Genomic DNA, 27,822 nt, shown 5'->3' on the forward strand with positions numbered 1-27,822 from the left:
CGCAATCTTTATCGTTTATAATACTTAATTTGATTAATTAAAACTAAATACATAATGTTCAATAATTCGAGTCATAATTTTTTTCTCTTTACTCGTAAGATTTTTTCTCTTTTATCTATATAATAGTTAAATATAATCTCGCATTTATGCAAGCATACTCGTTAATGCATATCTTTACATGCGTACGCATGCTTATACTTTTTCGGAGCAAATGTGGGAAAATCCCAGTCGAATCATCCATAATGGACCGCAGCCTTTGCGTCGAAGAGAAATAAGCTAAAAAGACATCCATTCATATAAATTGAATAACGACATAATGCATTGCAGAAGAATTTCGGAAAATCCGAGGAATGATCCTTGCTTTGGCAGCTCTGGCAATTTGATTAAATATCAACAAAGGCATGATTTCTTAATAGGAATTCGATACAGGAAAAATTTAACAAAATTAATTACGATAAAGGATTTCCATTAAAACGTCGGATTCAATAATTTAATAAAAAAAATTAAATAATATTGTATTAATTGTAATTTAATATAAATAATCTCCTCAATTTTTCCTCTAAAACTTTAACTTTAACTGAAATCTTTTAAAATTCTTTAAAAAACTTTTTAAAAATCTTTTAAAATCTTTTAAAATTAATTCAATATAATTCTCTAGTATCTAGTATAATTCTCTAATATAATTCAATTAATTTCAGTTAATTTTTCAATATTAAAATCAATGAATTTTTTTGATATGATAAAAATATTAGCTCTAATAATATAATATAATAAAAAATGTCTTTAATTTTGTGTCATCTATTAAAATAATTAAGTTATAAATACTCTTCTTCGTTATAATACATACATTAAATATATTATATAAAATATACACATATCAATACACATTAAATCAATAAATAAAAGAAAAAAAGTTTTGTTTTCTCTTCCTTTATTTAAACTTTAATTACCGCACCTTGATAATCTTTCTTGCTAATTTTATCACTTAATAATTGTTATTACTTTCAGTCAATTTTTAATTTTAATTTATATAATCATTATAAATAATCATTATAAAATTAAATAATCAAGTTGATAATATCTCGAATCAGATTTTATTAATATCGTGAGAGATATAAAGTTCGAATAAATTGAAAATAAATTTTGATTAGAAAACACGCGCCTCTCGAATCTCTTTTCGAATATCTGATCCGAAGATTATAAACTTGATAAACCGAACAGAACTACCCTGCTTTCAAATAGCTTTATTGATCGTTTCGTATTTTTGAAATGAAACGATCACTCTTCCCAGGTAGCAGAGTGACGTTAAATGACATCTTAATAACGTTTTAATGACGTCATTGTACGTGATTAAGACGTCTGGAGACGTCATCTTGCTACCTGGGTTGTATGAAAGCTATTATCTCCAAGGAGATAAACGAAAAAACAGGATGACGAATACTCGCAATTCGAAAATAATTTTATTCGAATGTCAGATTTCTATTCAACATTATAAAACTAATCACTACAAATTATATTCAGGTATCACTACATTCAGGTATGATTTTCTAAAAATCCAGAGATGCTTCAGACGATATTATTTCATCTTTTTGTACAAGAAGCTCACTTGATAAATGCATCAGACTGCATAAATACCAATGGTTTATCCGTTTTTCATCAGGAAATAATAACACTAAATTGATACATTAGCTTATTATTGTTTCTCCGATAAAATTGAAATTAAACGAGAAGAAAACAATTGACTATAACAATCTGACTATAATAAAACATTAAATTCGATGTTTTAAAAATATCTACATAACGATTTAATACTGCATATATATACATGTACACTATGTATACGATATGTGCAACAGTAATACATCTTTCTAAAATTCTCAGAAATAATAATGCGTAGCGAAAAACGTCGCGCACATGATTGTATAGATAATAAAAATATTTTATAAAAAAATCATAACGTGTAAAATCATTCAACAAATAAAGAACTATAGAATTCTCCTATTCTCTTTCTTTCTCTCTTTCTCTCTCCTTTTAAGCTATAAAAAACGTATGTAATTCAAGTTATCAATATGATTGCTAAGATGCATTTGCATCATCAGCTACCATTGTGCTTCGTCTTGGACGATATCACGTCACTCGAGCTACTCGTGTTTCGCGTCGTGGGCAGAGAGTTATCATCATCGTTAATCCACAGACGGAAAACTTTGCCACTTCGATAATGTTGCACGAGATTGAGGACACCCATCAAAAAGTATATCACAGCCAAGACCACAAAGTAATTACCGTAGACGAAAAACTGAAAAAAAACGCAAATAATCTCACAAATAAAGCGTCATTTTACCGCATGAATGTCTCACCTGCTGCCGAATACTCAGCGTCAGCTTGTTGACGACCACGAACGTGAGCAGACTCTGCACTAATAGCGCGAAAAACATGTTAATTCCGAATATCAGGCCGTAACTATCCTCGGATATATACTTGGCAACTTCGAAGCTAAAAATATATGAAACGAATATTTATGAATATTTATGAATTCTTCTTTGTATCCTTGTTGAAATGGAAATTTATCTTATCTGATGCTTTTACCTTGCAACAGTAACCATAGTGTGATAAATTACGCCGAATATGATATAGCCAACGTACAGGAACCAGATATTGTAATTGTAAGAGGCCACCACCAATATGGTGCCTTCTAGGAACGAAAATATGGATAATGTGACGTCTCCTATTAAGCTCCAGTTTAACTTCATCTTTCCCACACAAAATACGATCCCTGCACCTGATGAAAATAAAAAATATATATATATAAAAATAAAAAAAATATATAATGAAAATTTAAAAAAATATATAAAATAAAAAATTTTGAAAAAGTTGTGTGTATCTATTTAATCGCATTTCCTATAATCTTATCACTCGGTCAACTTTGATAAAATATTATTTAAAAAAGTAAAAAAGTAAAGTGAAAAGGTAAAAGATCATTTCACATTTAATGTCGATGATCTGCGTTTTATTGATAAATGTAATATTTTTCTTATTAAATTTAATTTCTGAAAACAAAGCAATTTAAAATTAATAAATGAAACATTTTTCTAATAGAGTATTTTATGTAATTTGTTAATTGCATCAACAAATTTACTTCTTTTTGTATATTCTTATCTAGATTTATATATTTACGGTTCTTATAATTTGTAACATTGGAACAATTGAGAATAATTGTCTATCAAAAGCTGCTTATCAGTTTCAAACTATCGGCGTAATCTTCATTAAGTTTATCTCATGCAGATATCTATAATATGATAGGAAAGCAAAGTTAATGACATGAGATAACTTAAAATCAACATCAACGACGATATAATGATATTCAAATGCAAGTCATGCATTATATTGGATCGCTTATTTTAAAATTGCTGTGCAATTTATCTCAAGCTCGACGAACAATTATTCAGAATTTTTCATCCTAATTTTTCGGTTCGATTTTAAATTAAAAATTTTAAATTTAAATTTCAAATTAAAAAGACATTTCAGAGATAAATAATCTCTCCTTTTCTCACCTATGAGCGCATAAAGAAAATCCACCGCGCCGTTGTAAATCATATCACCCTTCGTCACTGCATCCTGCCACAACAGTTGTATATAACTGATGATCTGCAGGTATCCGCAAGTAGCCAGAGCCCACCAGATCGACCATTTGACCACGCGATAATCGGTATAAGCCTGCAAGAAATGTTTCCACAGCAGTGCATACGCATTCTTGATCTTGCGAAGTAATGGCATTTTTGATGTATATATATCAATACAGCGATATTTGGGTGGCTCATTCGATTGATAATCGAACGATTCTTTGCTCTGCTCGTCGTCGGAGATGCTGGCACGATGGAAATACATCGACTGCTTCACAGAAGGTAGGAAGAACGCCCAGATCGTCGCAAAGATGTTGGCTGAAGAAGTACACAATTATAAATAATAATGAATTTTATAAATTAATTTTATAAATTTTATAAATTAATTTCATAAATTTTAAAACTTCACAAATTAATATATATAATTATTGCTCTACAAAGAATTTTATGGAAATTATGATTGAGTATGTCACAGTTTGGAGACTCCGAAAACTAAATTTACATTGAACTTTTCTAATTCTGTCTATTATATATACCTGAAATAGTAAGATAATTGAGCTGGTGATAGTTCAATAGACTGAAAGAGGTTGTTAACTGCGCTACAATGGCTGACATGCTGCGACCAAATAATATAGCTGCTTTAGTGTGGCTTGTCACTTCCTGATAGTGGCTTTTATCAACTTTAGCATATATGTAAGTGTAATATGCCACCTCTGTGGATAAATATAGGCCGTAAAAGAACTCGAGGATCTGAAATGTCAGTATCGTTTCCCCAAATACTATCATGAAAAATGTGATAATGCCGGAGAGGCCGCAGAGTATGATGACAGGCTTGTATCTGACAAAATCCGTGACCAAGAACACAATTATTAATGTTGCTAAGTAGCTGTAGGTAGAAACAGGAAAAATGTCTCGGTTCACCTGAAAGATGTATCAATGACATTATTTTAACTGTTAAGCAAACATTCAATCGTACACTGAATATTCTAAAAACTCACTTCCTCGGGGTTGAAATGTTTCCAGTCAGTCAGATAATCAGTCACAAAAGGTTCAGAAGGTCGGAAGTCCTTGAAGCATCCAAACATACAGAGAATACATGATATTTTGACCCAATGCATGTTGTGTCAATAATTGTTTTTTACTTGATGAGAGGGAATCGTAGTCTTTACATCAAATTTAAGGAAGCTCTCTCAGCCTTGCATCCCTGCAAAAGAAGTAAATTTCAGATACTTAGTCAGTATTAAAAAAAAAAATGATTTGAAAATAAATGATTTCTTTTAATTATATTTCTTTAAAGAACTGTTAAAACAGAAATAAAATATGCTTTATTGTTTAATAAAGTGTCAGATTTATTTTACTCCTGCTTCCTGTCAAATTGTTCTCCATACCTAGTATTTAGTTATCGATGACGAAACACAATCTCTCGTAATCAAATGTTCTGCATATTTTCCGGTATCGCACAACGTTTAACCTCTCCTAATCAACGTTCGTCGCACACTCGTGCGCTCTACTGTCCTTTCCTCCTCGCGCCAGCGACTGATGAAGCGATGAAAAATTCATGCGCATGCGCAGACGACCACGTGATTATCTTCTGACGCGTGCTTCGATGCAGCGCCTTTAAAAAGTCTACTAAAAAAAATCATGTCACCAAATCATGCAGAAATTACATAACGAAATCACATAACGGATTGTTTAATATTATGTAATTTTTCAAATTATGTGAGAGTTCAGATTGAACAATATTTTTTATGTTTTAAAAGATTTTAAAAAACAATGTTATTTTTCAAATTTACATAATTTTCTAATATTATGTCTAATATTATTTAAAAAAAAAAATCACATAATTTGAAAAGCAATATAATATTAGAAAATTATGTAAGTTTGAAAATAATATTTTCACGATAAAGACAGAAAAAATAAACAAATTATTATATTTTTTAATAAAAAATATACTTATATACTCTTTAATGAATTGTATTTTATTTCATGAAACTATTCTTAAAAGAAGATAATTTTTCAAATTGAGCAATATTTTTTATATTTATAAAGATTTTAAAAAACAATGTTATTTAAAAAAAATTTTTTTTTAAATCACATAATTTGAAAAGTCACATAATATTAGAAAATTATGTAAGTTTGAAAAATAACATTGTTTTTTAAAATCTTTTTAAACATAAAAAATATTGTTCAATCTGAAAAATTGTCTTCTCTTTAAGAATAGTTTCATGAAATAAAATGCAATTCATTAAAGAGTATATATAAGTATATTTTTTATTAAAGAATATAATAATTTGTTTATTTTTTCTGTCTCTATCGCGAAAATAATATATCTCACACATACGTCCCAGCAAACACCAAATAACAGTTATATAACTGTTAGTTATAACCTTGTATGTACAAAATAATGAGAATCAATTGGTGTAAAGAAAACATATAGCTGTTTAAAAAAAAATATGTAATTGTTAATTGCAAATTACATATTTTTTCTTCGAAACAACTATGTGTTTTCTTTGAACCACCAATTGATTCCTCTCATTATTTTGTACATAAAAGAATCCAGATAAGATAATCGAAAAATGAATATTTTACAAGATATTTTACGGTTTATGTAAAATTAAGAAATTATTTCAAGCCTTTTAACTCGGAAAATACTTAATGAAAACTAACTTAATTATAATGTTTTGGAAAGCTCTCGAGATGAGCTACACGAATATGTAATAAAAAATAGGGGGTTCCATTTAAAAAAATTAAGTTGACCTTTAAATGACTACTAAATTCGACCGCTAGGTCAAAGTTAAAGTCACCATCAGATGTCCCATCAGAAATCCTACAGCTTTTGTTTGAAACATTTTTTAGTATCTTTTAGACTTTTTCGTTTAGACGAGATATTTCGATGGCAAAGTTAAAATGGAACACCCTGTATAAATGTTACTTAGTGTTTGCTGGAATGTTTTTAATATATATGATTAAATAAAAAATCGCGCAGCTAATAAAATTAATTACATCTATGTGTGGGATGTATTTCTGATCTAAAAATTGCAGATATAAATCAACTGTTTTATCATGGCATCGAAACCAATAAATAATCATGTAGTTCCAGGCAATGTAAAATGTATATATGCACCGCTAGTGTACATATAGAAAAAACCATGAAAAACAGCGACATGGTCCATCTCAGATTTTTCTTTCGTCGTATAAACTGAATGAAAATTATCTTGTCGAGTCTTTATTACCAATAGAAAAAAAGAAGAAGAAGAAAAAGAAGAAAAAAAAGAAATAGACTGATATTTATAGTTCTTATATTTAGAATTTGGAACCTTAGCAGAATGGCATTATAACTTTAAAATAATATTTCATTAGTCTTTTTTGCATGTTTAACATAAACGTAATATTCATAAAATATTTATCTATTATTAGTAAACGTAAAACAAACAGTAAAATTGTTACTTTCATGTGTTTACATGCATATAATAAATTTATTTCTTGCAAATTTATACACATTTAATACTTACACATACAGTATAGTTCGTTACCCAAAACAAAGACTTAGAGCATAAAATATTGTCTTAAAGTTATAAGTCAACCATTGTGCTATAATTAAATTTTATTTCGTTGAATATCAGTCTTTTAATGCTGATGAATTTGCATTGCGATAAATGAGAATCACGTTTGTATCAGTACACGTTGGTTTTGAAAAATCAAATCGTTTTCAAAATTGTTTTTATAATCTTGAATATTTTTATATTATATTATATATATCATAATAAAAATTATTTGAATATTTTATTATGTTAAATATACATTCTAATATATTATAAAATGTTTATATAATTTAATATATATTGTAATATATATTGTAATATATTATATAATATATCAAATTAATATTATACATTTTATATTAAATCAATATTAATATTGATTAATATTGATAATAATGATATTAATATTAATATTGATAATATTGATATTAATATTAATAACATCTTTTTTTGGATGTTTTGCTTTACATATTTTCTATCTTTCATTTTCTCGCAAAATTACATGGTTATGCAATCGCAAAATAATAAAATAGCCGCACAAAAAAATAAAATAATAAAATAACAACGCAAAAATAAAATAATAGTCCGGAAGTAAACGATATTAAAATAATCCTCATAATGTAGAAGCAACAAGTTTGCGCAATAACTGGTGACAAGAATAATTTTTCGTGATTTCAAAATTTGTAGCAAAACATGGACGTTACATATAAGTTTAGTACAAATAATACAAGTAATGCAAGTCAATATTGAGAATAAAATGGTCTTTTTTCATTTCTTAATAATATATCCCAATAATTAATCAAAATCAAAATCTTTAATTTCAATAAAATATGCTATATGAATGCCAACGTGTATTTTTAATCAAACTCGTGGTACGAATCAACGATAAATGCGCACGGATATTTTTCAGTAGTGCAACTCGACGGTCGATCAAACATATTTTCTCTCTCTCTCTCTCTCTCTCTCTCTCTCTCTCTCTCTCTTTCTCTTTTTGATATGTCTCAACCATCAAGCAGATCGCCTTTTTTCTCATTATATTTATTATTAACAGAATAATATGTAAATCCAAGATGGTTGAAACTTTTAATTATACGCATCTTTCAACCCGCAATAATGATAGCATTGCTATTCTGAGGTGCCGGTTACGCCCCTCCGCTGGATCGTTGGATCTAACGAGAGGGGGATGAGTCGACGACGATGGGGGACGCGAGTTGAACTTCGCGGACACCTCGTAGATTCCGCTCGTCAGGAGAAGCGCGCGCGCGCGATTTTCGAGTTCCCGCGACTCCTCGGACTCGATGCCAGGACGCAGCAAGAAGGAGCTATTGTTCCCATTGCCGAGGATCCACGATTAAGGTAAGCCGCTCGTAATCGAGCTCTCAAATTCAAGCAATAAAATGACTCTTCTATTTCATTGAAATGGCTGCAACGAGATATATAATCGTCTGAAAGTTTCATTTTTCCTACACGATAATAGCTTCTTGTTCGCGATTATTAAAAAATTCGTAAATCATATAATTCTTTTACAAATTATATTTATGAGATGATTAGAATCGTGGCTTTTTGGTGTCGCAAAATTTCGATAAACGAATATCGAATATGTGTGCCTCTTGTAACTTACTCTTCGTGATTAAATATCTCGTTTTTTCATCCGAATAAGATGCGCGTCGTGTCGTGACGAAAATAACGAGGTGGAAACAAAGAAACAGCGAGGAAAATCTTGGCGAAAAATATTGACGAGATACGAGTTATCTGGCGAAAAGGAAAGCATCCCAGAAATGATGATGGACATTATTGACGATTAAAGGCTACCGTGTAATTAATCCCTAATGACCTGGAAAATAAATCTATAAAGCTTCTTCAAACAACACCTTCTCTCGACGAAAGATTACATAATCTTTTTCTGCAAGATTTTATTTTCCATATTAATTATTTTATGTCCACTTATTGATTTTCTTTTATACGTTATATATATTATATATTATTATTATTTTGTTATTTATATATTATATTTTATACAGATATTAATATAATATATCGTATAATATGATGCTAAGTATTATATTTATAATTTTGAAATTTTAATTTAAATTAAAATATAGATAAATAAATAAAAAGTTTCAATAAATAAAGTCTAAAACTGTCGAGAAACATTTCTTTTGTTTTGTCCTCCTTGCAATGTCGCTTCCTTTCGCTAGATCTCGCGTGTTTTATTCGAATATCGAAAAAGTCGGCAACATTGGAACGATTAAAGGAACACTTAAAAGTGTTAGAGGGAAAAAGGGAACACGTAGGCGTCCCCGTGGAGGCGTTTTCGTCACGACCCGATACGCCGAAGAGAAAGGAAAAAGACATGACACTTCGACCAGACGCCTCTCGCATCTCGCCGATCTCGTAAAAAGCGCGCGGATCCAAGCCAAGGATCCTGTCAAGTATCGAACGTATCGCGATCGTGGATCAATCGCTGATTCGTGATTCTCTCTGAGTGATTCTCCCGGTCTCATCGGCCGTTTTCTCTCCGTTTTCTCTCGAGAAACGACGTTTCTCGCCTCGAAAAACGTCGCCGTGGTGCGAGCAATCGTCGCTTCCTCGCAGTCAGTTTTCATTCAAGGTGTCTGTGAACAATGCCGGATGACACTAAGGCACTTGTTGCCTTACTGACGATCACAACGTAAGCGGTCAGTCGTGATCCGCGGATCATCGGGGAGATAATGATTACAGAACAGACCTGGAGCATGATGCTGGACAGCGATGTCACGAGCATCAACGAGTGAGTGATTGCCAATCATGTACGTCAACTGTGAAATTTGTTCGATCTGAAAAAGAATAAAGATATTTTTAATTTTAATAAAAAAACATCTCGTCCTCTTAAAGATTCAGCCATACAAAAATTACTTTTATCATTATTTTTAATAATATATTTTTTATTGTATATATATAAAATTATTTTAATCATTATTTTTTATAATATTATTAATAATAATATTTTTATTAATCATTAACCATTAATAATATATTTTTGTTGCGTATATATTTTAATCATTATTACTAATCATTATTTCTATTAATATTATTAATATTTTCATTAATATTCATATTAAGAATTCTTTTTATATTTTAAAAGAATTTTTTAAAAATATTCTAATAAAAAATGCAACAATAATATTATTAAAAATAATTATCAAATTAATTCTATAATACAAAAAATATTGTATTAATAATATTATTATTGTATTAATAATATTATTCATTAATATTATTAATACAATATTTTTTGTATTATATAGAATTAATTTGATCATTATTTTTAATAATATTATTGTTGCATTTTTGATCAGAATATTTTAAAAAAATTCTTTTAAAATATAAAAAGAATTCTTATTAATATTAATATTAATATTAGATAAAGAATTCTTATTAATATTAATATTAATATTAATATTAATATTAATATTAATATTAATATTAATATTAATAAAAATATTAATAATATTATAGAAATAATGATTAAAAATTATTTTAAGATATAAAAAGAATTCTTTTGCAAGGGATAATTCATTTTTATTATTTATTATCAAGATCTCCTTAGATCAAGATTATCAAAATCTTTTAAAGATTCCACGAATTTTTTACAAGTATAAATTTCATTGTTCAATCTATTTAAATTAAATGGCCATATAAAACACTCTCAAGTGAAATCAGTAAAATACTTATTGATCTTCGATAAATATTGCTTTAATCAATGACTTTTTCACTGACATTTTGTTTAACAACGAGAGAGAAAAAATGCACGGAATATTTGACAAGATGAATAATTTTCGACAAATTTCACGCTGCCCAATCATTATTGTTGCCCAATTCAATTGTCATTTGTTAATTAACCAGGTCGAGCATTTCGCCGAGGAAACAATTATGGATCAAGGCGGTGAAGAAACTTACCTCCGAGAGACTGGGCCGGGAAGGACTAGCGGCGTGGGAAGATCGGAAGTCGAACGCGGATCCTGAGATCGTCGCCGAGGTCAAGGAGGACGATCAAGCGGCCGACGAAAATATTGAGGATGCGGAAGCGGAATCGGAAGGAGCTGCCGGCGAGGGAGAGGATGTTCCCGATGAGGAAGCTCAGACCCAACGCGGTACGAAAGCTTCTCCGGGAAATTCTCGCCAATCTCAAAGTCATTGTCATCTATCTCGATTTTAGAAGCTACTGTTGCGTTTCAGATGTCTTCAAGAAGGGAACGTTGTACAAGGGAATATTCTTACCCTCGCTGACCAACAGCTTTCACAACAAGCAACTGGAGACATCCTATCTTCTCTATTCAAACCGACAGAGGCAGAAATCTCTGATTACGCTGAACATCGTGGACCTCGGCCTGAAAGTGAGTAAAAGCAATTAAAAAAAATAAATAAATAAATATCCCAGCAAACACCAAATAACAGTTATATAAATATTACTTGGGTAACATTTTGCTGGGTATAAAAAAATTATTAATTAATTAATTAATTAATAATTAATAAATAAATTATGTAATTAAATAAAATCGTATATTGATTCTATCAGATAAATTCTTTTCTTTTTATTTTGATTCTTTAGATCACGTTAACAGCGATTTGGCTCTGGCAACGGGACCCAAGTAACGGAGGCCTCATCGAGGGCTTGTCATGGGCCGCGTGTTGCATGGCTGCGAATCTGGTGGTGTGTGTGCTCGGCTGGTGGCGTTGCTTTTCCAGCAATCATCTGTACTGGGCCTCGATATTCACTTGGTTATTAATAAACTCCCAAGGTGAGGCCCACGCGACTCGTGCGTTTCATTCCGACCTATCGATCCCCGTAATTATATACTTGACGGAATTATAATTACTCGATTTGGAAATATCGGAAGCGGCCCTTCCCCTCTTCGCATCACTTTTCTATCCTTCGATAAAATTATCGATTTAAAAATTTTCCCTGGAAAGGGATTGAAACTTCTTTCTTTTTTCTATATATAATAAAAGATAATAAACTAAAGCTTCATTTTCCCTCCCTTGTTTTCACACTATTCCAATAGTTTTTCACTCGGGATTGTCAATATTTCGATTCTATTGAATCCATAGTCATTGAATCGAATGGCGGTCTTGCTCTACTGATCAGCTAAAATCAGACTGACGGTTGCTCGCCGAAGCGTGGACCAAAGCCAGAGACCGAAACCGGTTCAGATTCTGTGGACGCGAAAATAATCTCCGAAATATTGCGCATCCCTCATCCTCGATCGGACATGCCATGAAATAAAAAAATGAAAATTCAACATCCTGAATGGTATCATATCTCTAGGGTGTCTATTTATGAAAATACTTAAAATTTTCATTTTTTTATATCTGGAAAAATTAGAGAATTTAATTTTAAAATTTAGGAAATTTTTAAAAAAATTTTCTTTTTGATCATTTTGCTCTTACATTTAATCAACTGACAAACTAAGTAAATTATGTGTATTTAAAATATGTATATATAAATATATGTTTATTTTTATGTATATATCTAATGTCTTAACACGAAATATTAAATATGTACGTATTTTTTTATTGTAATTTTTAGCGATAAAATTATTAAAATATTATGTATGTGAAAATGTTTATTTTACGAAAGTTATTCATTTCTTTCAGTATATTTATATAATCTAACATTTAAATTTGAGAAGCTCTATGTTTTTCTTTCGTATGCATGAAAAACATTAGAAAATACATATAATAAAAAAACTCATTTTAAAAAGTTGCACTAAAAGAATCTTCAAAATATATTTAATCTGAAACCAAATTATTAAATTATTAATTTCCTTACGATTAATTGATTAATAAAAAAGTTCTAAAACTGAAACTTCTTTTTACCTGGAATTTTGAACAGAGAAATTTCTGAAAAATCAGGAAATTTTTCTGAAAAGAAACAAGATTTAAAGAGACATCCTGATCTCGCTCTTCTTTCTTTTTTTTCTCTCACAGGTTTCATAGGTGCCGGTCTGAATTTCACCACGCAGCAGCGGCTCATGTGGTACATTCTCTTCGTCGTATATGCACCATACGCGATGCTACCCCTGCCGTTACGATGGTGCGTCCTTGCCGGCTATGGAACGGCGCTAACACACATGGTGGTGGCTGGCATAAGTCTTCTGCGGAACTCCACATATGTGAGAAAACTTGGAGATCTCTTAAAATTCCTTTAAATTCCTTAAAATTCCAATCCATCTTCGAAAATATTTAAATTGAAAACCGAAATTTTTTAATCAAAAGACGAAAATTTTATTACGAGATTTATTATGAAATAATCTTTTATATAATAAATAATAATAATGTATAATAATATATAAAAAAATAATCTTTCTTCTCGATTTTTGTCACATATATTTTTCACATATATTTAATCTTTAAACATTAAATTTTCTTAATATTAATTTTCTTATAATTAATCCATTAAAAAAATTCTAAAATTAAAGCAACATTAGAGTGTAATACTGCAAATATAGTATTGTAATAAAATTGTAAATACAATATTACATAATATAAATATGATATATAATCAATTTTAATTTTTCCGTATATTTAATTGCAATTATTATTCATCAATAAAGTACTCGAAATTAAATTGAATGATCTTGAAATATTTCTCGCAGCTGCATGACGTCACGTGCATCGTTCGCATGCTGACGACGAACGTGTTGCTCTACCTGGCTGTGAACCTGGTTGGCATGTACACCAAATACCTGACAGACCGGGGACAACGACAAGCTTTCCTCGAGACCCATCGTTCCACAGAGACGCGGCAGCGCACGCAGAATGAGAACAATCGGCAGGAGAAGCTGTTGCTCTCGGGTAAAGAAGCAAAAAATTCGAGAGATTCTGCACCTTATTTTTATTTTTTTTATTTTATTAAATTATATTTATATACTTATTTTATTAAATTTCATTAAATTAAATTATATTTTATATTCCTCACATGTTCTAAAATTTCTTTTAGGATCATAATAAATATTTCTCAACTATTCAGACTGATAATCTTGTTCTCTTCCACGAGAACGCATTCTCTTCAACATATCTTCTTCAACAAATCAATAAGAAAACTATGTATCTAATGGATCTAATAATTAATCTAAAAGACACTTCGACAAGAAACGTGCGATTAAGAGGTAGATACTTAAATAAAATTCTCGGTGGAGGCAAGGGTGGCTTTTGACAAGTGGACACTCATAGAGCTAGAAACTATAGAAACAATCCAAGTATTCGCAACTCGAGGGCTCCTCTCTCGAGATGCCATCCGAGGGGGAGAGATCGTAACTAGGCTGGTGTATTTACGTGCATATTTATTGTAACACGCGGGGGGTCGCGGGGGGTCGCGGGGGATTGCGGGCGCCGCTCGTCCATGCATAATTTGCTCGGCCGAGTGTCAAAAAGGGTCACTAGACACTCTCTCGGCCGATTGCGCCGATTGGACGCACGTTTTTCCGATAGCCTTTTGCGTTACGTCGGCGTTTATCCTCCGCTGAGATCCCACCCGATATATCGATCCGCTGCTCCTCGTAGCCTAGACGAAAATACACACCGTCGTCGTCGAGTACACATTACGCCGGGATTACATAAATATCAACTCTGACCCACTATTGCTCGTAATTCTCGTCGTACAATTTGTTTGTGTTCTCTCTGCTGAATTGATATAATATGACGGACCCCCTTAGTTACACAAAGTTATAAGTTGGAAATTGAATTTTCCTTTTCGGGAAAAGGGGCACTAAACTCGAGACGTGAAAAACACTTAATGTCTGTCTCGCAATTTAAAGCGGGTTTCTTCGCCCATTTTTCTTTTCTATGACAGGCGAAAATTACGTAGATGAAGAGAGAATTTAACGAAGAGAGAATTGATTTGCAATAATAATAATATTCTTCCTCGTCACTTTCGTTGAGAAATCTCTTGCATGTTTACATTAAAGAATAAGGAATATATTTTTTTATTTTTATACAAAGCGATTTTTATAAATTAAACAAAATAATAACATAAATAATAAATTATATAAATATCTTATAAAACAGTATCAACTAAAGTTATATTTAAGATGTCAAAGTTGATTCTTTTTAAATAAAGTGTTTTTTAAATTAAGTCTCTTATAATAAGCTACAAATGATAAACAATTTTCTTTTACATTATTTTTAAAATTTAAAATTTAGAAATAATTTATATGCTTGTTTTTTATATCCACAGATAAAGTTCTTTTATATCTTAATATCGTATAAATGTACGCATATCTAATGTAATAAATAGCTGAATAGCTTTTGTTTCTCATTTTAAAATAAGACTTTATCCATTTTTTTTGGTAGTCAAAAATTAGATGAATAAACATTTAACGAAAAGGCAGAACTGTGCGATTTATAATAATAATAATATTCTTCTTCGACATTTTCAAAAAAAGAAAGAAGTTTCTCTTACACATCTGCATAAAAAAATATTTTTTTAACATATTTTTTATAATTTTATAAAGTGATTATTACTATGCAAATTAAATAAAACAATAATATGTGAATAAATATATCTGTTATAATAAGATATTCATTGAAGTTGCATATTCAAGATGTCAAGTTGATTCTTTTTAAATAAAACTTATTTTTTGAATTAAGAATATTTCTTAATAAACTGTAAGTTTTAGACAATTTTCTTTTGCTTCAATTATTTCCAAATTTAGAAAATATTTATGTTTTTATATCCAATAATTAGAGACTCGGCTTAAATAATTAAAAAATCAAAAAGAAAATCGCCAATTTCCTTTTTGTGAGTTTTTATATCCATAGATATAAAATACAGTTTTTTGTATCTTAATTAAAATAAGAAAATCTAAACAATTAATTTTATAATTCTTACTTGATTGCAGTATTGCCTGATTTCGTCGCCAAAGAGATGATCCGCGACATCGCTCGCGAAACGGCTCGTGGGGGGACGATATCCTTCACGCCGAATCAATTCCATCGAATATACATCCATCGCTATGAGAACGTCAGTATCCTGTTTGCCGACATCAAGGGATTCACGGGTACGGTTGGGAAAAATTTCTCTCGTAGAGAGATATTATTTTTTTTTTATATTTTCAATTTCACTGAAAATAAAACAAAAAATAAAACAAAAAATATGGTCGGAGAGAATGTAACGAACAGAGAATTGTGGCGATTTCATAATAATAATAACAATATTCCTCCTTGACATTTTCACTGAAAAATCTCTTATGCGTCTACATCCAAGAATACGGAACATGCATTTTTTAAATATTTTTATAAAGTAATTAATAAAGTAATTAAATTATACAAGTTAAATAATAAATTATAAATATCCCTATTAATAAATAATAATAATAAAAATAATAAAAGAAATAAAAATAATAAATAAAATAAATAAAAAATAAATAAAATAAATAAATAAAAATAATAAAATAATAAATAATAAAAATAATAAATTAAAATAATAGATATAATAAATAAAACCAATAAATATAATAATAATAAATGTCATTCCATTTTAATTTTATCCAAGCTCTCGCGAGTCAGTGCAGCGCCCAGGAGCTAGTCAAGGTGTTAAATGATCTCTTCGCTCGCTTCGACAAGCTCTCAGCGGAGAACCATTGTCTGCGGATAAAACTCCTCGGCGATTGTTACTACTGCATCTCCGGCCTGCCGATCGCCAGGAGCGATCACGCCCATTGTTGCGTAGAGATGGGCCTGCACATGATTAAGGCGATACGGGACGTGAGATTCACCCTGAAGGTACTGGCGCTTCACACTTGAAAAAATTTTGCCGATGTAGATTTCAAATTGTTGTCACAACAAAAGTTTTTTGTATTTGCTAGAATTATTTGTAATATGTGAAATTTGTAGAAGCAAATTCTAATTATATCTTCTGACAAATTTATCCCATTGTCAAATATTAATTATTGGATAAATATCACTTTCTACAGCTAGAATGATTTTTGTGAGAAACAATTTTTCACAATCAACCTTTATAACAAATCTTAATAAAGACTCCGTAGAAAAATGTCCTTTCGAAATTTCACTAACAGTTCAGATACAAATTTAATCTCTATCATTTAGATTAATTAAGTATGCAAAACATGCGATATCATATTTGTTGATTATTTATTTACTTCAGTTAATTTTTTAATTTAAATTTTTTTTAATTTATTGCTGCAGTTGCAAGATTTTTAGGTATCTTGCAATGCAAATAAAACGAGAGAATTCAAATTTGAGAGTCAGTATTTCCAAATAAACTGAATGTACCCTATAAAAAAATTACCTTAAAAATGAAAGAATTATATTATATTTTTAAAATGTTGTCTCGAATTTTTTTTCATCTTTCCAATGCACATTTCTTTTCAGGTGGACCTGAATATGAGGATAGGAATCCACAGCGGATCGGTGCTGTGCGGAGTCTTGGGCCTGCGAAAATGGCAGTTCGACGTGTGGTCGTATGATGTCACGCTTGCGAACCATCTTGAGAGCGGAGGGATACCAGGGTATATGAAAAACAAAAATTTCATTATATTAATTAAAAGCGTCAATAATAATATTATAAAGTTAATTATATGGGGTTGGGGATATTAAGCAAGCAACTCGAATAAGCCTTACTTTTCCTTGAGTATAATTTCATCATACGAGCAATCAACGATGTACTTTTATAGATTCTTAATTTTCAGTATTTCATTTTCAATTTTATCAAAATTTTCCAAAAAAAATTTTTAAGCCCACGAATTTTCGAAAGCTTTCGAGATTCATAAATTCTAATAACGAAATTTCTCGTTATAGGAGGGTACACATTTCTGCCGACACGCTCAAGTGCCTAAACGACGTTTACGAGGTGGAACCCGGGTACGGTAGCGAGCGGGACAATTATCTCAAGGATAGGAACGTCGTGACGTACCTCATCAAACAGGTGGAACCCCTCAAGTCTAGACGACGACACTCGTCCAAGCCGAAGGTCTGGTCGGAGGAAGAGATCGCCGCGAGCAAGAACAAGAAGAGCTTCAAGATAAACAATCCACATGCCGCGAATAGCAACGCGGCTCCGAATTCCGCTGTGGACGACGATATCGGGGTCGATTGGACGCCTGAAATCCCATTCGAGAATGTGAGCGTTGATTTCAATTTTAAATTAAATTTTTGATACAATATATGATGTCGTATAAAGAAATTCAATTGTAATTTTACAAATCTACACAAGAAAAATTTTAGTTTTTTTTTTCATTATTGTTAATTAATATATCGTTAATTAATTGATTTTATTAAATTATCTTATCATCTTTTATTAATTTTACATATATATATTAGTTAAATATATGTATATTAATATAAATTTTTGAATAATGAAATAATCAGACAAATTTATGCCTTCAACATTTTTTAATTTGGCTGAATTAATCGAATCAAATCAAATGCAATCAAATGTTAATTAATTTATGTACATACATACACACAATGTTGTGCACTACTTTACTAATGAAATTAGTAAAAATTAGATCTTTATTAAAAATTTATAAATTAAGAAAAAAATTTATAAATTAAAAATTAAATTAATAAATTAAATTAATGAAATTAATAAATTGAAAATTGAAAATTAAATTAATAAGTTTAAAATGAAAAATTAAATTAATAAATTTAAAATTAAAAATTAAATTAAATTTATAAATTAGGTATTATTAATACTTTTTTTATTTATTTTGCGATCGCAGTTGAATACAGCTACGTCGATGAGTAATTTGGAGTCCGAATACCTTGAGGAGGAAAACGGTCAACCGGCCAAACCGAGTCACAAGGCGACTTCGACGACATTCGAGAAGAAGAACGCTATCGAGACCGCCAGTAACAAACGCATGAGATTGGCCAACATAAATACATGGACTTTGCGTTATAATGACGAAAGCTTGGAATCCAAGGTGAACAATCAATTGCATTAATTTTATCTACTAAAGTGTCCTTGAATTAATAAAAAGAAAATTATACAAGTTGTGTTCCAAACAAAGCATATATTATTTTAATGGATTCTTGAACCGATTTAAAATTGATACTTTTTTAATAAAGCATCAATAATTTTCATATTGAGAAAAAGGAAAAAAGTGTATGAGATATTCCATATATTAATTAATTATTTTATATTACATATATTAATTAATTAATTATGTCGTAGTTTGACCAATTGCGAGAGGATATGTTCAAGTCCAACATGATTTGCTGCTTCGTTATATGGCTCTTTATCGCCATTTGCCAAGCTATAATCTTGTCAGAGTGAGTAAATGAAGTTGAATTTAAGAGAATTTTTTACTTTAACAATATGAAAAATTGATTTTCAGATTTTTCTTGAAGAGTATTTAAAAAATTTGGAAAATGTAAAAAAAGAATTAATTTTTTTACTCTCAGAAATAGAGATTAAATCCTTAAATAAAGTACGACAGCTTTGTGTATTATATAAATTTAAATTCCTGTCGATACAAAAAAAAAAATAAATTAAAATATATTTCATAAACTAAGAAATAATTTATGCATCATAACAGTATTACATCCCAACAAACATCAAGTAACATTTATATAATTGTTAGTTATAATTTCCCACTCAACAATATAATTGTTATTTAACACATAACAGTTATATAACAGTTATATTGTTGAGTAGGAAATAATAACTAAGTTATATAACTGTTACTTAGTGTTTGCTGGGATAATATTAATGTGATTCTTCATCTCGAATCATTATCGCAGCTGCATGATTCTTCTGATCTCTCTGCTGGTGACCACCGTGATCCTGGTGGCGTCGTCGATCCTGGTGATGGCGGAGGAGTTCAAGGGCATGCCGACGTACCTGCAGCACACCTCGTCCATGCTGGTGCACAACAAGAAGCACCGCACCATCTTCATCTGCGGCGTCATCAGTCTGATGGCGTTGACGTCCGTCATCGGCGTCCTGACGTGCCCCATCGCGATACGCCCTTATCCGGAAATAATGGTGCTCGAGCGCCAGCAGCAAACACCTCTGACGACGACCTCGGCTGCCTTAATTCCGTCGCCGGAGAAGTTGATCGCGACGACTACCTCGAGATCGGGCCGGGATCACTTCATCCTGACGTTTTTGGAGGCCGCCCTGAGCGACGAGCCCGAGGAACGAAAGCCCGTCCCCTCTGCGGAGAACAATACCGTGGAGGGGGGTTCCAGCAATATCGAGTTGAAACTAACGCGAGTGGTGAACGGCAGGGAAACCGGAAGAAGCAGGCGAGAGTTCTTCCGGTTCTACAGGTCGGTTTTATGGCGACTGAGCCGATTTATTCATCTATTTATCTATTTATCTGTCGTTGAAGGATATTCGGCCCCAAGATACTATGACTTCTCTTGTAACGTTATGCGATATTTCTCAGCAAACATCAAATAACAGTTATATAACTGTTATAATTTTTCACTCAACAATATATGTTATGTATCTGTTATTAACTGTTATGTAATTATCTAGGAAAAAATTAAATAAACAAGGCAGATAACCACAGGCGTTAATGTACGATGCAAATCATAGACAAGTAAATTAAATCATCAAAGTCATAATAATATTCAAGAGAAAATTATAATTTATATACAATTTATTTTACAATGAATATTATTATTATGACTTTGATAATTTAATCTACTTGTCTATGATTTGCATCGTACATCAATGTCTGTAGTTATCTGCCTTCTTTATTTAATTTTTTCTTAGATACTTATCTTTCAAGCCACTTTTATTTAATTTTTTCTTTAATATCATGCTGGCAAATTATGCGTTCTCGACATTTTGGTTTTTATAATTTTATCAAGTCTTTTTTTGGTTCTGAAGCAAAGAAAAAAAAGTGCTTATTTTTGTATAATTTATATACGATTTATATTACAATTTTCTCTTGAATATTATTATTATGACTTTGATGATTTAATCTACTTGTCTATGATTTGCATCGTACATCAATGCCTGTGGTTATCTGCCTTCTTTATTTAATTTTTTCCTAGATACTTATCTTTCAAGCCACTTTTATTCAATTTTTTCTTTAATATCATGCTGGCAAATTATGCGTTCTCGACATTTTGGTTTTTATAATTTTATCAAGTCTTTTTTTGGTTCTGAAGCAAAGAAAAAAAAGTGCTTATTTTTGTATAATTTATATACGATTTATATTACAATTTTCTCTTGAATATTATTATTATGACTTTGATGATTTAATCTACTTGTCTATGATTTGCATCGTACATCAATGCCTGTGGTTATCTGCCTTCTTTATTTAATTTTTTCCTAGATACTTATCTTTCAAGCCACTTTTATTCAATTTTTTCTTTAATATCATGCTGGCAAATTATGCGTTCTCGACATTTTGGTTTTTATAATTTTATCAAGTCTTTTTTTGGTTTTGAAGCAAAGAAAAAAAAGTGCTTATTTTTGTATAATTTATATACGATTTATATTACAATTTTCTCTTGAATATTATTATTATGACTTTGATGATTTAATCTATTTGTCTATGATTTGCATCGTACATCAATGCCTGTGGTTATCTGCCTCCTTTATTTAATTTTTTCTTAGATACTTATCTTTCAAGCCACTTTTATTTAATTTTTTCTTTATTATGTAACTGTTATATAACATATAACAATTATATCATTGAGTAAGAAATTACAACTAACAGTTATACAGATGTTATTTGGTGCTTGCTGGGTTTGTTTTTTATCATTGTTATTTCAGATACGAGCAACACTATGAGAAACCGGAAGCTGGGAGCCGACATTACAGACGAGTCGCACGCAAGCGTGAAACCCAGAGAAAGATTCTCTCCATTGCCGACGATGAGAATCAAACCCACCCGTTTGATCTTAACAATCTCGACGAGTTCCAGGAGGCTGACTGTATTCGACCGGAATACATTGTGTTCACTTGGATCTTATGCCTGATCGCGCTCGCCTCAGCCCTGAAGCTATACTATCTGATAAAGACGGCGTTGGCCGCGGCAATCGTCCTGGCGTACGCAGTGCTGATCCTCATCGTGTGCAAAGACATGTTTACCGAGGGGGAGAGACACGCGTAAGTCGGCTTAAACTTAACCCAGCAAATCCTAAGTAACATTTATGGAACTGTTAATTGTAATTTCCCACTCAACAATATAACTGTTACATAATATGTTATATTCTTGAGTGGGAAATTACAACTAACAGTTATACTGGCTGTTAAAAAAGTCTAGACACGGTCGAATATCTCGACAAGGAAGAGTTTTACTAGAAAGTGTTTCAGACAAAAGTTGTATGACTTGAAAAGGGCCATCAGAGGGTGGCAATGATTTGATCTTGAAGAGTTATTTGAAAGTTACATGAAGATCACCGTTAATTTCTTAAATGGAATTCCTTATTTTTTATTTCATATTCTTGTAGTTTATCTCGAGGGCTTTCCAAAACACTATAATTAAGTTAGTTTTTATTAAGTACTTTCCGAATTATGAGGCTTGATCGTTTCTTAATTTTACATAAACTGTAAAATATCTTGTAAAATATTCATTTTTCGATTATCTTACCTTAATACTTTTATGTACAAAATAATGAGAGGAATCAATTGGTGTAAAGAAAACACATAGTTGTTTCTAAGAAAAAATATATAATTTGCAATTAACAATTCCATATTTTTTCTCAAAAATAACTACACGTTTTCTTTATATCAATCGATTCCTCTCATTATTTTGTACATAAAAGTATTAAGGTAAGATAATCGAAAAATGAACGTTTTACAAGATATTTTATGGTTTATGTAAAATTAAGAAATTATTTCAAGCCTTATAACTCAAAAAGTACTTGATGGAAAAATACTTTATTATAATGTTTTGGAAAGCCCTCGAGATAAACTACATATGGAATAAAAAATAGGGAATTCCATTTAAGAAATTGAAGATGATCTTCATGTGATTTTCAAATAACTCTTCATAGTCAAACCAATGGTACCATATTATGTCCCCCTCGAAGCCATACAACTTTTGTCTGAAACACTTTCTAATAAAATTCTTTCTTATCGAGATTTCGATCGTGTCCAGACTTTTTTAACACCCAGTATAACTGTTATTTAGTGTTTGCTGGGAATCAACAGAATTTAATCAATTTAATTTATCAATTTAAAATCAATAATAATAGAACCTTGACATGTGCTTTATAAAACTTCATTAATAACTTTAATCCCTCTTCTAGATCGGCGATATCCCTGCCGGCTCAGATGCTGACCTTCCTGACAGTCTTCCTCGTGATGGTCACGTATCACGGTAGATTGGTGGAGGTGACTTCGCGACTCGACTTCCTCTGGAAGCAGCAAGCTGAGAGGGAGTTGAGCGATATGATCGAATCGCGACACAACAATATGCAACTCCTGAAAAACATCCTTCCAGATCACGTGGCACATCACTTTCTCACGGCAGATCGCGCGCCGGAAGTAAGAGAAATTCGTCATCTCACACTGTTTGATATCCGGGATCCCATCTAAAGTGGCTATCCTCTTTTATCTTATCTAAACTAAAAGAGATAGACAAATATACATCAAATTAAATGATTCAAACTTAATTCTATTGAGCAGGATGGCTGTTTACAAAAGCTATTTGTGTTAGAAAAATAAAGAAAGAGTCATTTTAGATAGAGACGAGGGTGTCGCCTTCAGAATGTCCTTTTAATGATAGATTCTGTAATCAATCATGTTTTTACAAAGAAGCTAATTGGAGAGAAAAGGAGATAATTGACTGTTTCCAGACTTTTAAACCACTCTGTATAGCTGTTAGCTCTATTATTAATTTTATTAATCCAGGAACTCTACTCACAATCGCGAGACAAGGTCGGCGTGATGTTCGCCAGCGTGCCAAACTTTACAGAATTCTATTCTGAGGACGTCAACAAGGGAATGGAGTGCATTCGCTTGCTTAATGAAATCATTGGTACGGTGATCCTTAGATTTTATAAAATCAGGCCATTTTATAAATCGCAATAAATATATGAAATTTACGTCTTCGATTGTAATCGACGTATAATTTATTTAACAGCTGATTTCGACGAGCTACTGGATGAGACGGCGTTTCAGTGCATCGAGAAGATAAAGACGGTCGGTGCGACTTATATGGCCGCATCGGGACTAAACCCCAGCCAAACTGTAATGCTATCAAATATTTCTACATGATATAACAATACAATTATCCTAACATGCCAAAAAACGTTCTTAGAATATCTGGAGGACAGCCAAAGGATATTTTATGTCCTCTGGATGTCCCCTCGATGATCTCTGGACATCTTTTGAAGATGTGTGTTGTTAGGGAAATATTATCTTTAATTAATTATAAAAATATTATTTCTAATTAATTATAGAAATATTATCTTTAATTATAGGATATATAAGAATCATTTTTTATTAATTCTTTGATTTTAAAAATTCTCTCCTCCATCTAGATAATTTTTCAAACTAAACCCTGCCTTGTATAAATTATTTGATTCAATTGATATTTATCAAAATCATTTTTTTTGTTAAATTTTTATTCCCAACAAACACCAAGTAACATTTATATAATTGTTAGTTGTAATTTCCCACTCAACAATATAATTGTTACATGTTATGTAACTATTATTTTTAGTGTTTGCTGGGTCAGAATATCATAATGTAATGATATCAAATATTTCTACATGATATAACAATACAATAATTATCCTAACATGCCAAAAAACGTTCTTAGAATATCTGGAGGACAGCCAAAGGATATTTTATGTCCTCTGGATGTCCCCTCGATGATCTCTGGACATCTTTTGAAGATGTGTGTTGTTAGGGAAATATTATTTCTAATTAATTATAGAAATATTATCTTTAATTATAGGATATATAAGAATCATTTTTTATTAATTCTTTGATTTTAAAAATTCTCTCCTCCTTCTAGATAATTTTTCAAACTAAACCCTGCCTTGTATAAATTATTTGATTCAATTGATATTTATCAAAATCATTTTTTTTGTTAAATTTTTATTCCCAACAAACACCAAGTAACATTTACATAATTGTTAGTTGTAATTTCCCACTCAACAATATAATTGTTACATGTTATGTAACTATTATTTTTAGTGTTTGCTGGGTCAGAATATCATAATGTAATGATATCAAATATTTCTACATGATATAACAATACAATAATTATCCTAACATGCCAAAAAACGTTCTTAGAATATCTGGAGGACAGCCAAAGGATATTTTATGTCCTCTGGATGTCCCCTCGATGATCTCTGGACATCTTTTGAAGATGTGTGTTGTTAGGGAAATATTATTTCTAATTAATTATAGAAATATTATCTTTAATTATAGGATATATAAGAATCATTTTTTATTAATTCTTTGATTTTAAAAATTCTCTCCTCCTTCTAGATAATTTTTCAAACTAAACCCTGCCTTGTATAAATTATTTGATTCAATTGATATTTATCAAAATCATTTTTTTTGTTAAATTTTTATTCCCAACAAACACCAAGTAACATTTATATAATTGTTAGTTGTAATTTCCCACTCAACAATATAATTGTTACATGTTATGTAACTATTATTTTTGGTGTTTGCTGGGTCAGAATATCATAATGTAATGATATCAAATATTTCTACATGATATAACAATACAATAATTACCCTAAAATGTCAAAAAAACATCCATAGAATATCTAGAGGATAGCCAAAGAATATTTTATGTCCTCTGGATGTCCCCTCGATGATCTCTGGACATCTTTTGGAGATGTGTGCTGTTAGGGAAATATTATCTTTAATTAATTATAAAAATATTATCTTTAATTATCGGATATATAAGAATCATTTTTTTATTAATTCTTTGATCTCAAATATTCTCTCCTCCTCCTAGATAATTTTTCAAAATAAACCCTGCCTTGCATAAATTATTTGACTCAATTTATATCAAAATCATTCTTTTGCTAAATTTTATTCCCAGCAAACACCAAGTAACATTATTATTAATAATTATAAATAACATATATAATTATTAGTTGTAATTTCTAGTTAATTGTAACTATTATATAACATGTAACAATTATGTTGTCAAGTGGAAAATTATAACTAACAGTTATATAACTGTTATTTGGTGTTTGTTGGGTCAGAACATCATCAATTCTAAGATTGATCCTGATGTTAGAGGATTCAATTTCTGAAAGAACTCAAGTTTGCAAAGAGTTAAAATTCGCATAAATGGCAGGATAACTGCGGCGATGACATGGAACACCTGTGCAGTCTGGTGGATTATGCGGTCGCTATGCGCCACCGTCTCGAGGACGTCAACGTTCACTCGTTTAACAACTTCGATCTGCGAGTGGGCATCAGTTGCGGACCCCTCGTGGGTGGCGTGATCGGGGCCCGCAAGCCGGTCTTCGATATCTGGGGCAACACCGTCAACGAGGCTTCCAGGATGGACTCCACCGGCGTGATGGGAAAGATCCAAGTCCCTCACGACATCGCCAGGGTAAGGACAATAAATCCAGAGCAAGGGTTTATCAGCAAAACTGGCGATTAGCAGTTGGCCTAGATGAATAAATAATAAATGAATCATCGATCATTAATTCATTGTGTGTGCGCAGTTTTTGGAGTCGAGGGGTTACCAGACGCAGAAACGCGGGCTAATCGAGGTGAAAGGGAAGGGCACGATGGAGACGTACTTTGTGCTGGGCAAGGCAACCCTGCAAGCAGAGGGCACCCCCAGGCATAGGAGTACCTGTCGCAGCCTCGCCGCGGTCGTCTACGGGGTGGTTCAAGCGCGTCGCAAGCAAATCAGGAAACAGGCTCTGCGAAGGACGTAGATCGACGATTTTGATCGAAAAGTTTCGCTGTTAGATTGATGCAAAAGATCCGTCTTCATATATAATAATGGAGAACGCGAATCTGCGATGATGAAGGACTATATATCTCAGCAAACATCAAATAACAGTTATATAATTGTTATAACATTAATATTATATATAGTTTTAATATTAATATTATATATATAATATTAATATTAATAATATTAATAATAATATTAATATATTAATAATATTAATAATATTATTAATATTAATAATATTAATAATAATATTAATATATTAATAATAATAATAATATTAATATATTAATAATAATATTAATATATTAATAATAATATTAATAATAATAATATTAACAATAATATTAATATGAATATTATATATAATATTAAAACTATAATATTAATATTATATATAGTTGTAATTTCCCACTCAACAATATAACTGTTACATAACAGTTATATTAGTTATATTGTTGAGTCGAAAACTAACAATTATATAAATTATAAATTATTGTTATTTGGTATTTGCTGGGATCTCTAGAAAAATGTCGATGAAAAAAAATAAATAAAATTTTATCTATAATTTTAATGATAAAGTGCGAGAGATCAATCGAGAGAAACGAAGACGACTGCTTTTGCAGCGACCCAACGAGACAACGTGTCTGGATATTCAGATGACGAAGAGGGATATTTTTTCGTCCAATTTCATTTCCAGTGTCATTTTTTGCCACAAGATGTTGAATGTATATAGCACACTTACAATAAATAATCCATCTTATATAAAGATGAGTTACACACGCCTTTCCTTGATTA

General features: G+C 30.8%; 2 protein-coding genes across 4 annotated transcripts; one reads left to right on the top strand and one right to left on the bottom strand.

Moving 5' to 3' along the window:
- Positions 1–1,105: 1,105 nt before the first annotated feature.
- LOC105247923 (thiamine transporter 2) lies at positions 1,106–5,166 on the bottom strand. The gene is made up of 7 exons (XM_011252390.3): positions 5,009–5,166; positions 4,619–4,824; positions 4,157–4,541; positions 3,552–3,938; positions 2,587–2,779; positions 2,358–2,493; positions 1,106–2,296 (listed from the first exon to the last, which is right to left on the bottom strand). Exons 2-7 carry the CDS (start codon positions 4,736–4,738, stop codon positions 2,096–2,098), a joined length of 1,422 nt encoding a protein of 473 aa, XP_011250692.1. The 5' UTR covers positions 4,739–4,824; positions 5,009–5,166; the 3' UTR covers positions 1,106–2,095.
- A 3,227-nt stretch (positions 5,167–8,393) lies between these two features.
- On the top strand, positions 8,394–27,144 carry LOC105247922 (adenylate cyclase type 8). Of its 3 annotated transcripts, none has more exons than XM_011252388.3 (20): positions 8,394–8,518; positions 9,884–9,932; positions 11,048–11,295; positions 11,381–11,538; positions 11,754–11,943; positions 13,133–13,317; positions 13,801–13,999; positions 16,045–16,203; positions 16,698–16,927; positions 17,537–17,673; positions 17,963–18,284; positions 18,886–19,089; positions 19,341–19,438; positions 19,910–20,440; positions 21,903–22,238; positions 23,384–23,621; positions 23,988–24,114; positions 24,220–24,326; positions 26,407–26,670; positions 26,786–27,004. In XM_011252388.3, the coding sequence occupies exons 2-20, from the start codon at positions 9,898–9,900 to the stop codon at positions 27,002–27,004; spliced, it is 3,987 nt and encodes a 1,328-aa protein (XP_011250690.1). In that variant the 5' UTR covers positions 8,394–8,518; positions 9,884–9,897. The 3 variants fall into 3 exon arrangements, with proteins under 3 accessions (XP_011250690.1, XP_011250689.1, XP_025262584.1); XM_011252387.3 differs by having other exon boundaries at positions 8,425–8,518; positions 9,774–9,932; XM_025406799.1 differs by lacking the exon at positions 8,394–8,518 and having other exon boundaries at positions 9,297–9,932; positions 26,786–27,144.
- Positions 27,145–27,822: the final 678 nt, after the last annotated feature.

Source organism: Camponotus floridanus, unplaced genomic scaffold (genome assembly GCF_003227725.1).
Source record: "Camponotus floridanus strain SB8 unplaced genomic scaffold, Cflo_v7.5 scaffold155, whole genome shotgun sequence".
NCBI classification, from domain to species: Eukaryota; Metazoa; Arthropoda; class Insecta; order Hymenoptera; family Formicidae; genus Camponotus; species Camponotus floridanus.

What these genes read in the sequence shown, in the direction of transcription:
- LOC105247922 (XM_011252387.3), top strand. Translation starts at nt 9,874, where the DNA reads ATGATTACAGAACAGACCTGGAGCATGATGCTGGACAGCGATGTCACG. An exon ending in GAGAGCGGAGGGATACCAGG is followed by an intron (nt 17,674 to 17,962) that starts GTATATGAAAAA and finishes TTCTCGTTATAG; the next exon opens with GAGGGTACACATTTCTGCCG. An exon ending in ACCGAGGGGGAGAGACACGC is followed by an intron (nt 22,239 to 23,383) that starts GTAAGTCGGCTT and finishes TCCCTCTTCTAG; the next exon opens with ATCGGCGATATCCCTGCCGG.
- LOC105247923 (XM_011252390.3), bottom strand. Translation starts at nt 4,738, where the DNA reads ATGCATTGGGTCAAAATATCATGTATTCTCTGTATGTTTGGATGCTTC. An exon ending in AACATTTCAACCCCGAGGAA is followed by an intron (nt 4,542 to 4,618) that starts GTGAGTTTTTAG and finishes TACATCTTTCAG; the next exon opens with GTGAACCGAGACATTTTTCC. An exon ending in CAATTATCTTACTATTTCAG is followed by an intron (nt 3,939 to 4,156) that starts GTATATATAATA and finishes GTACTTCTTCAG; the next exon opens with CCAACATCTTTGCGACGATC.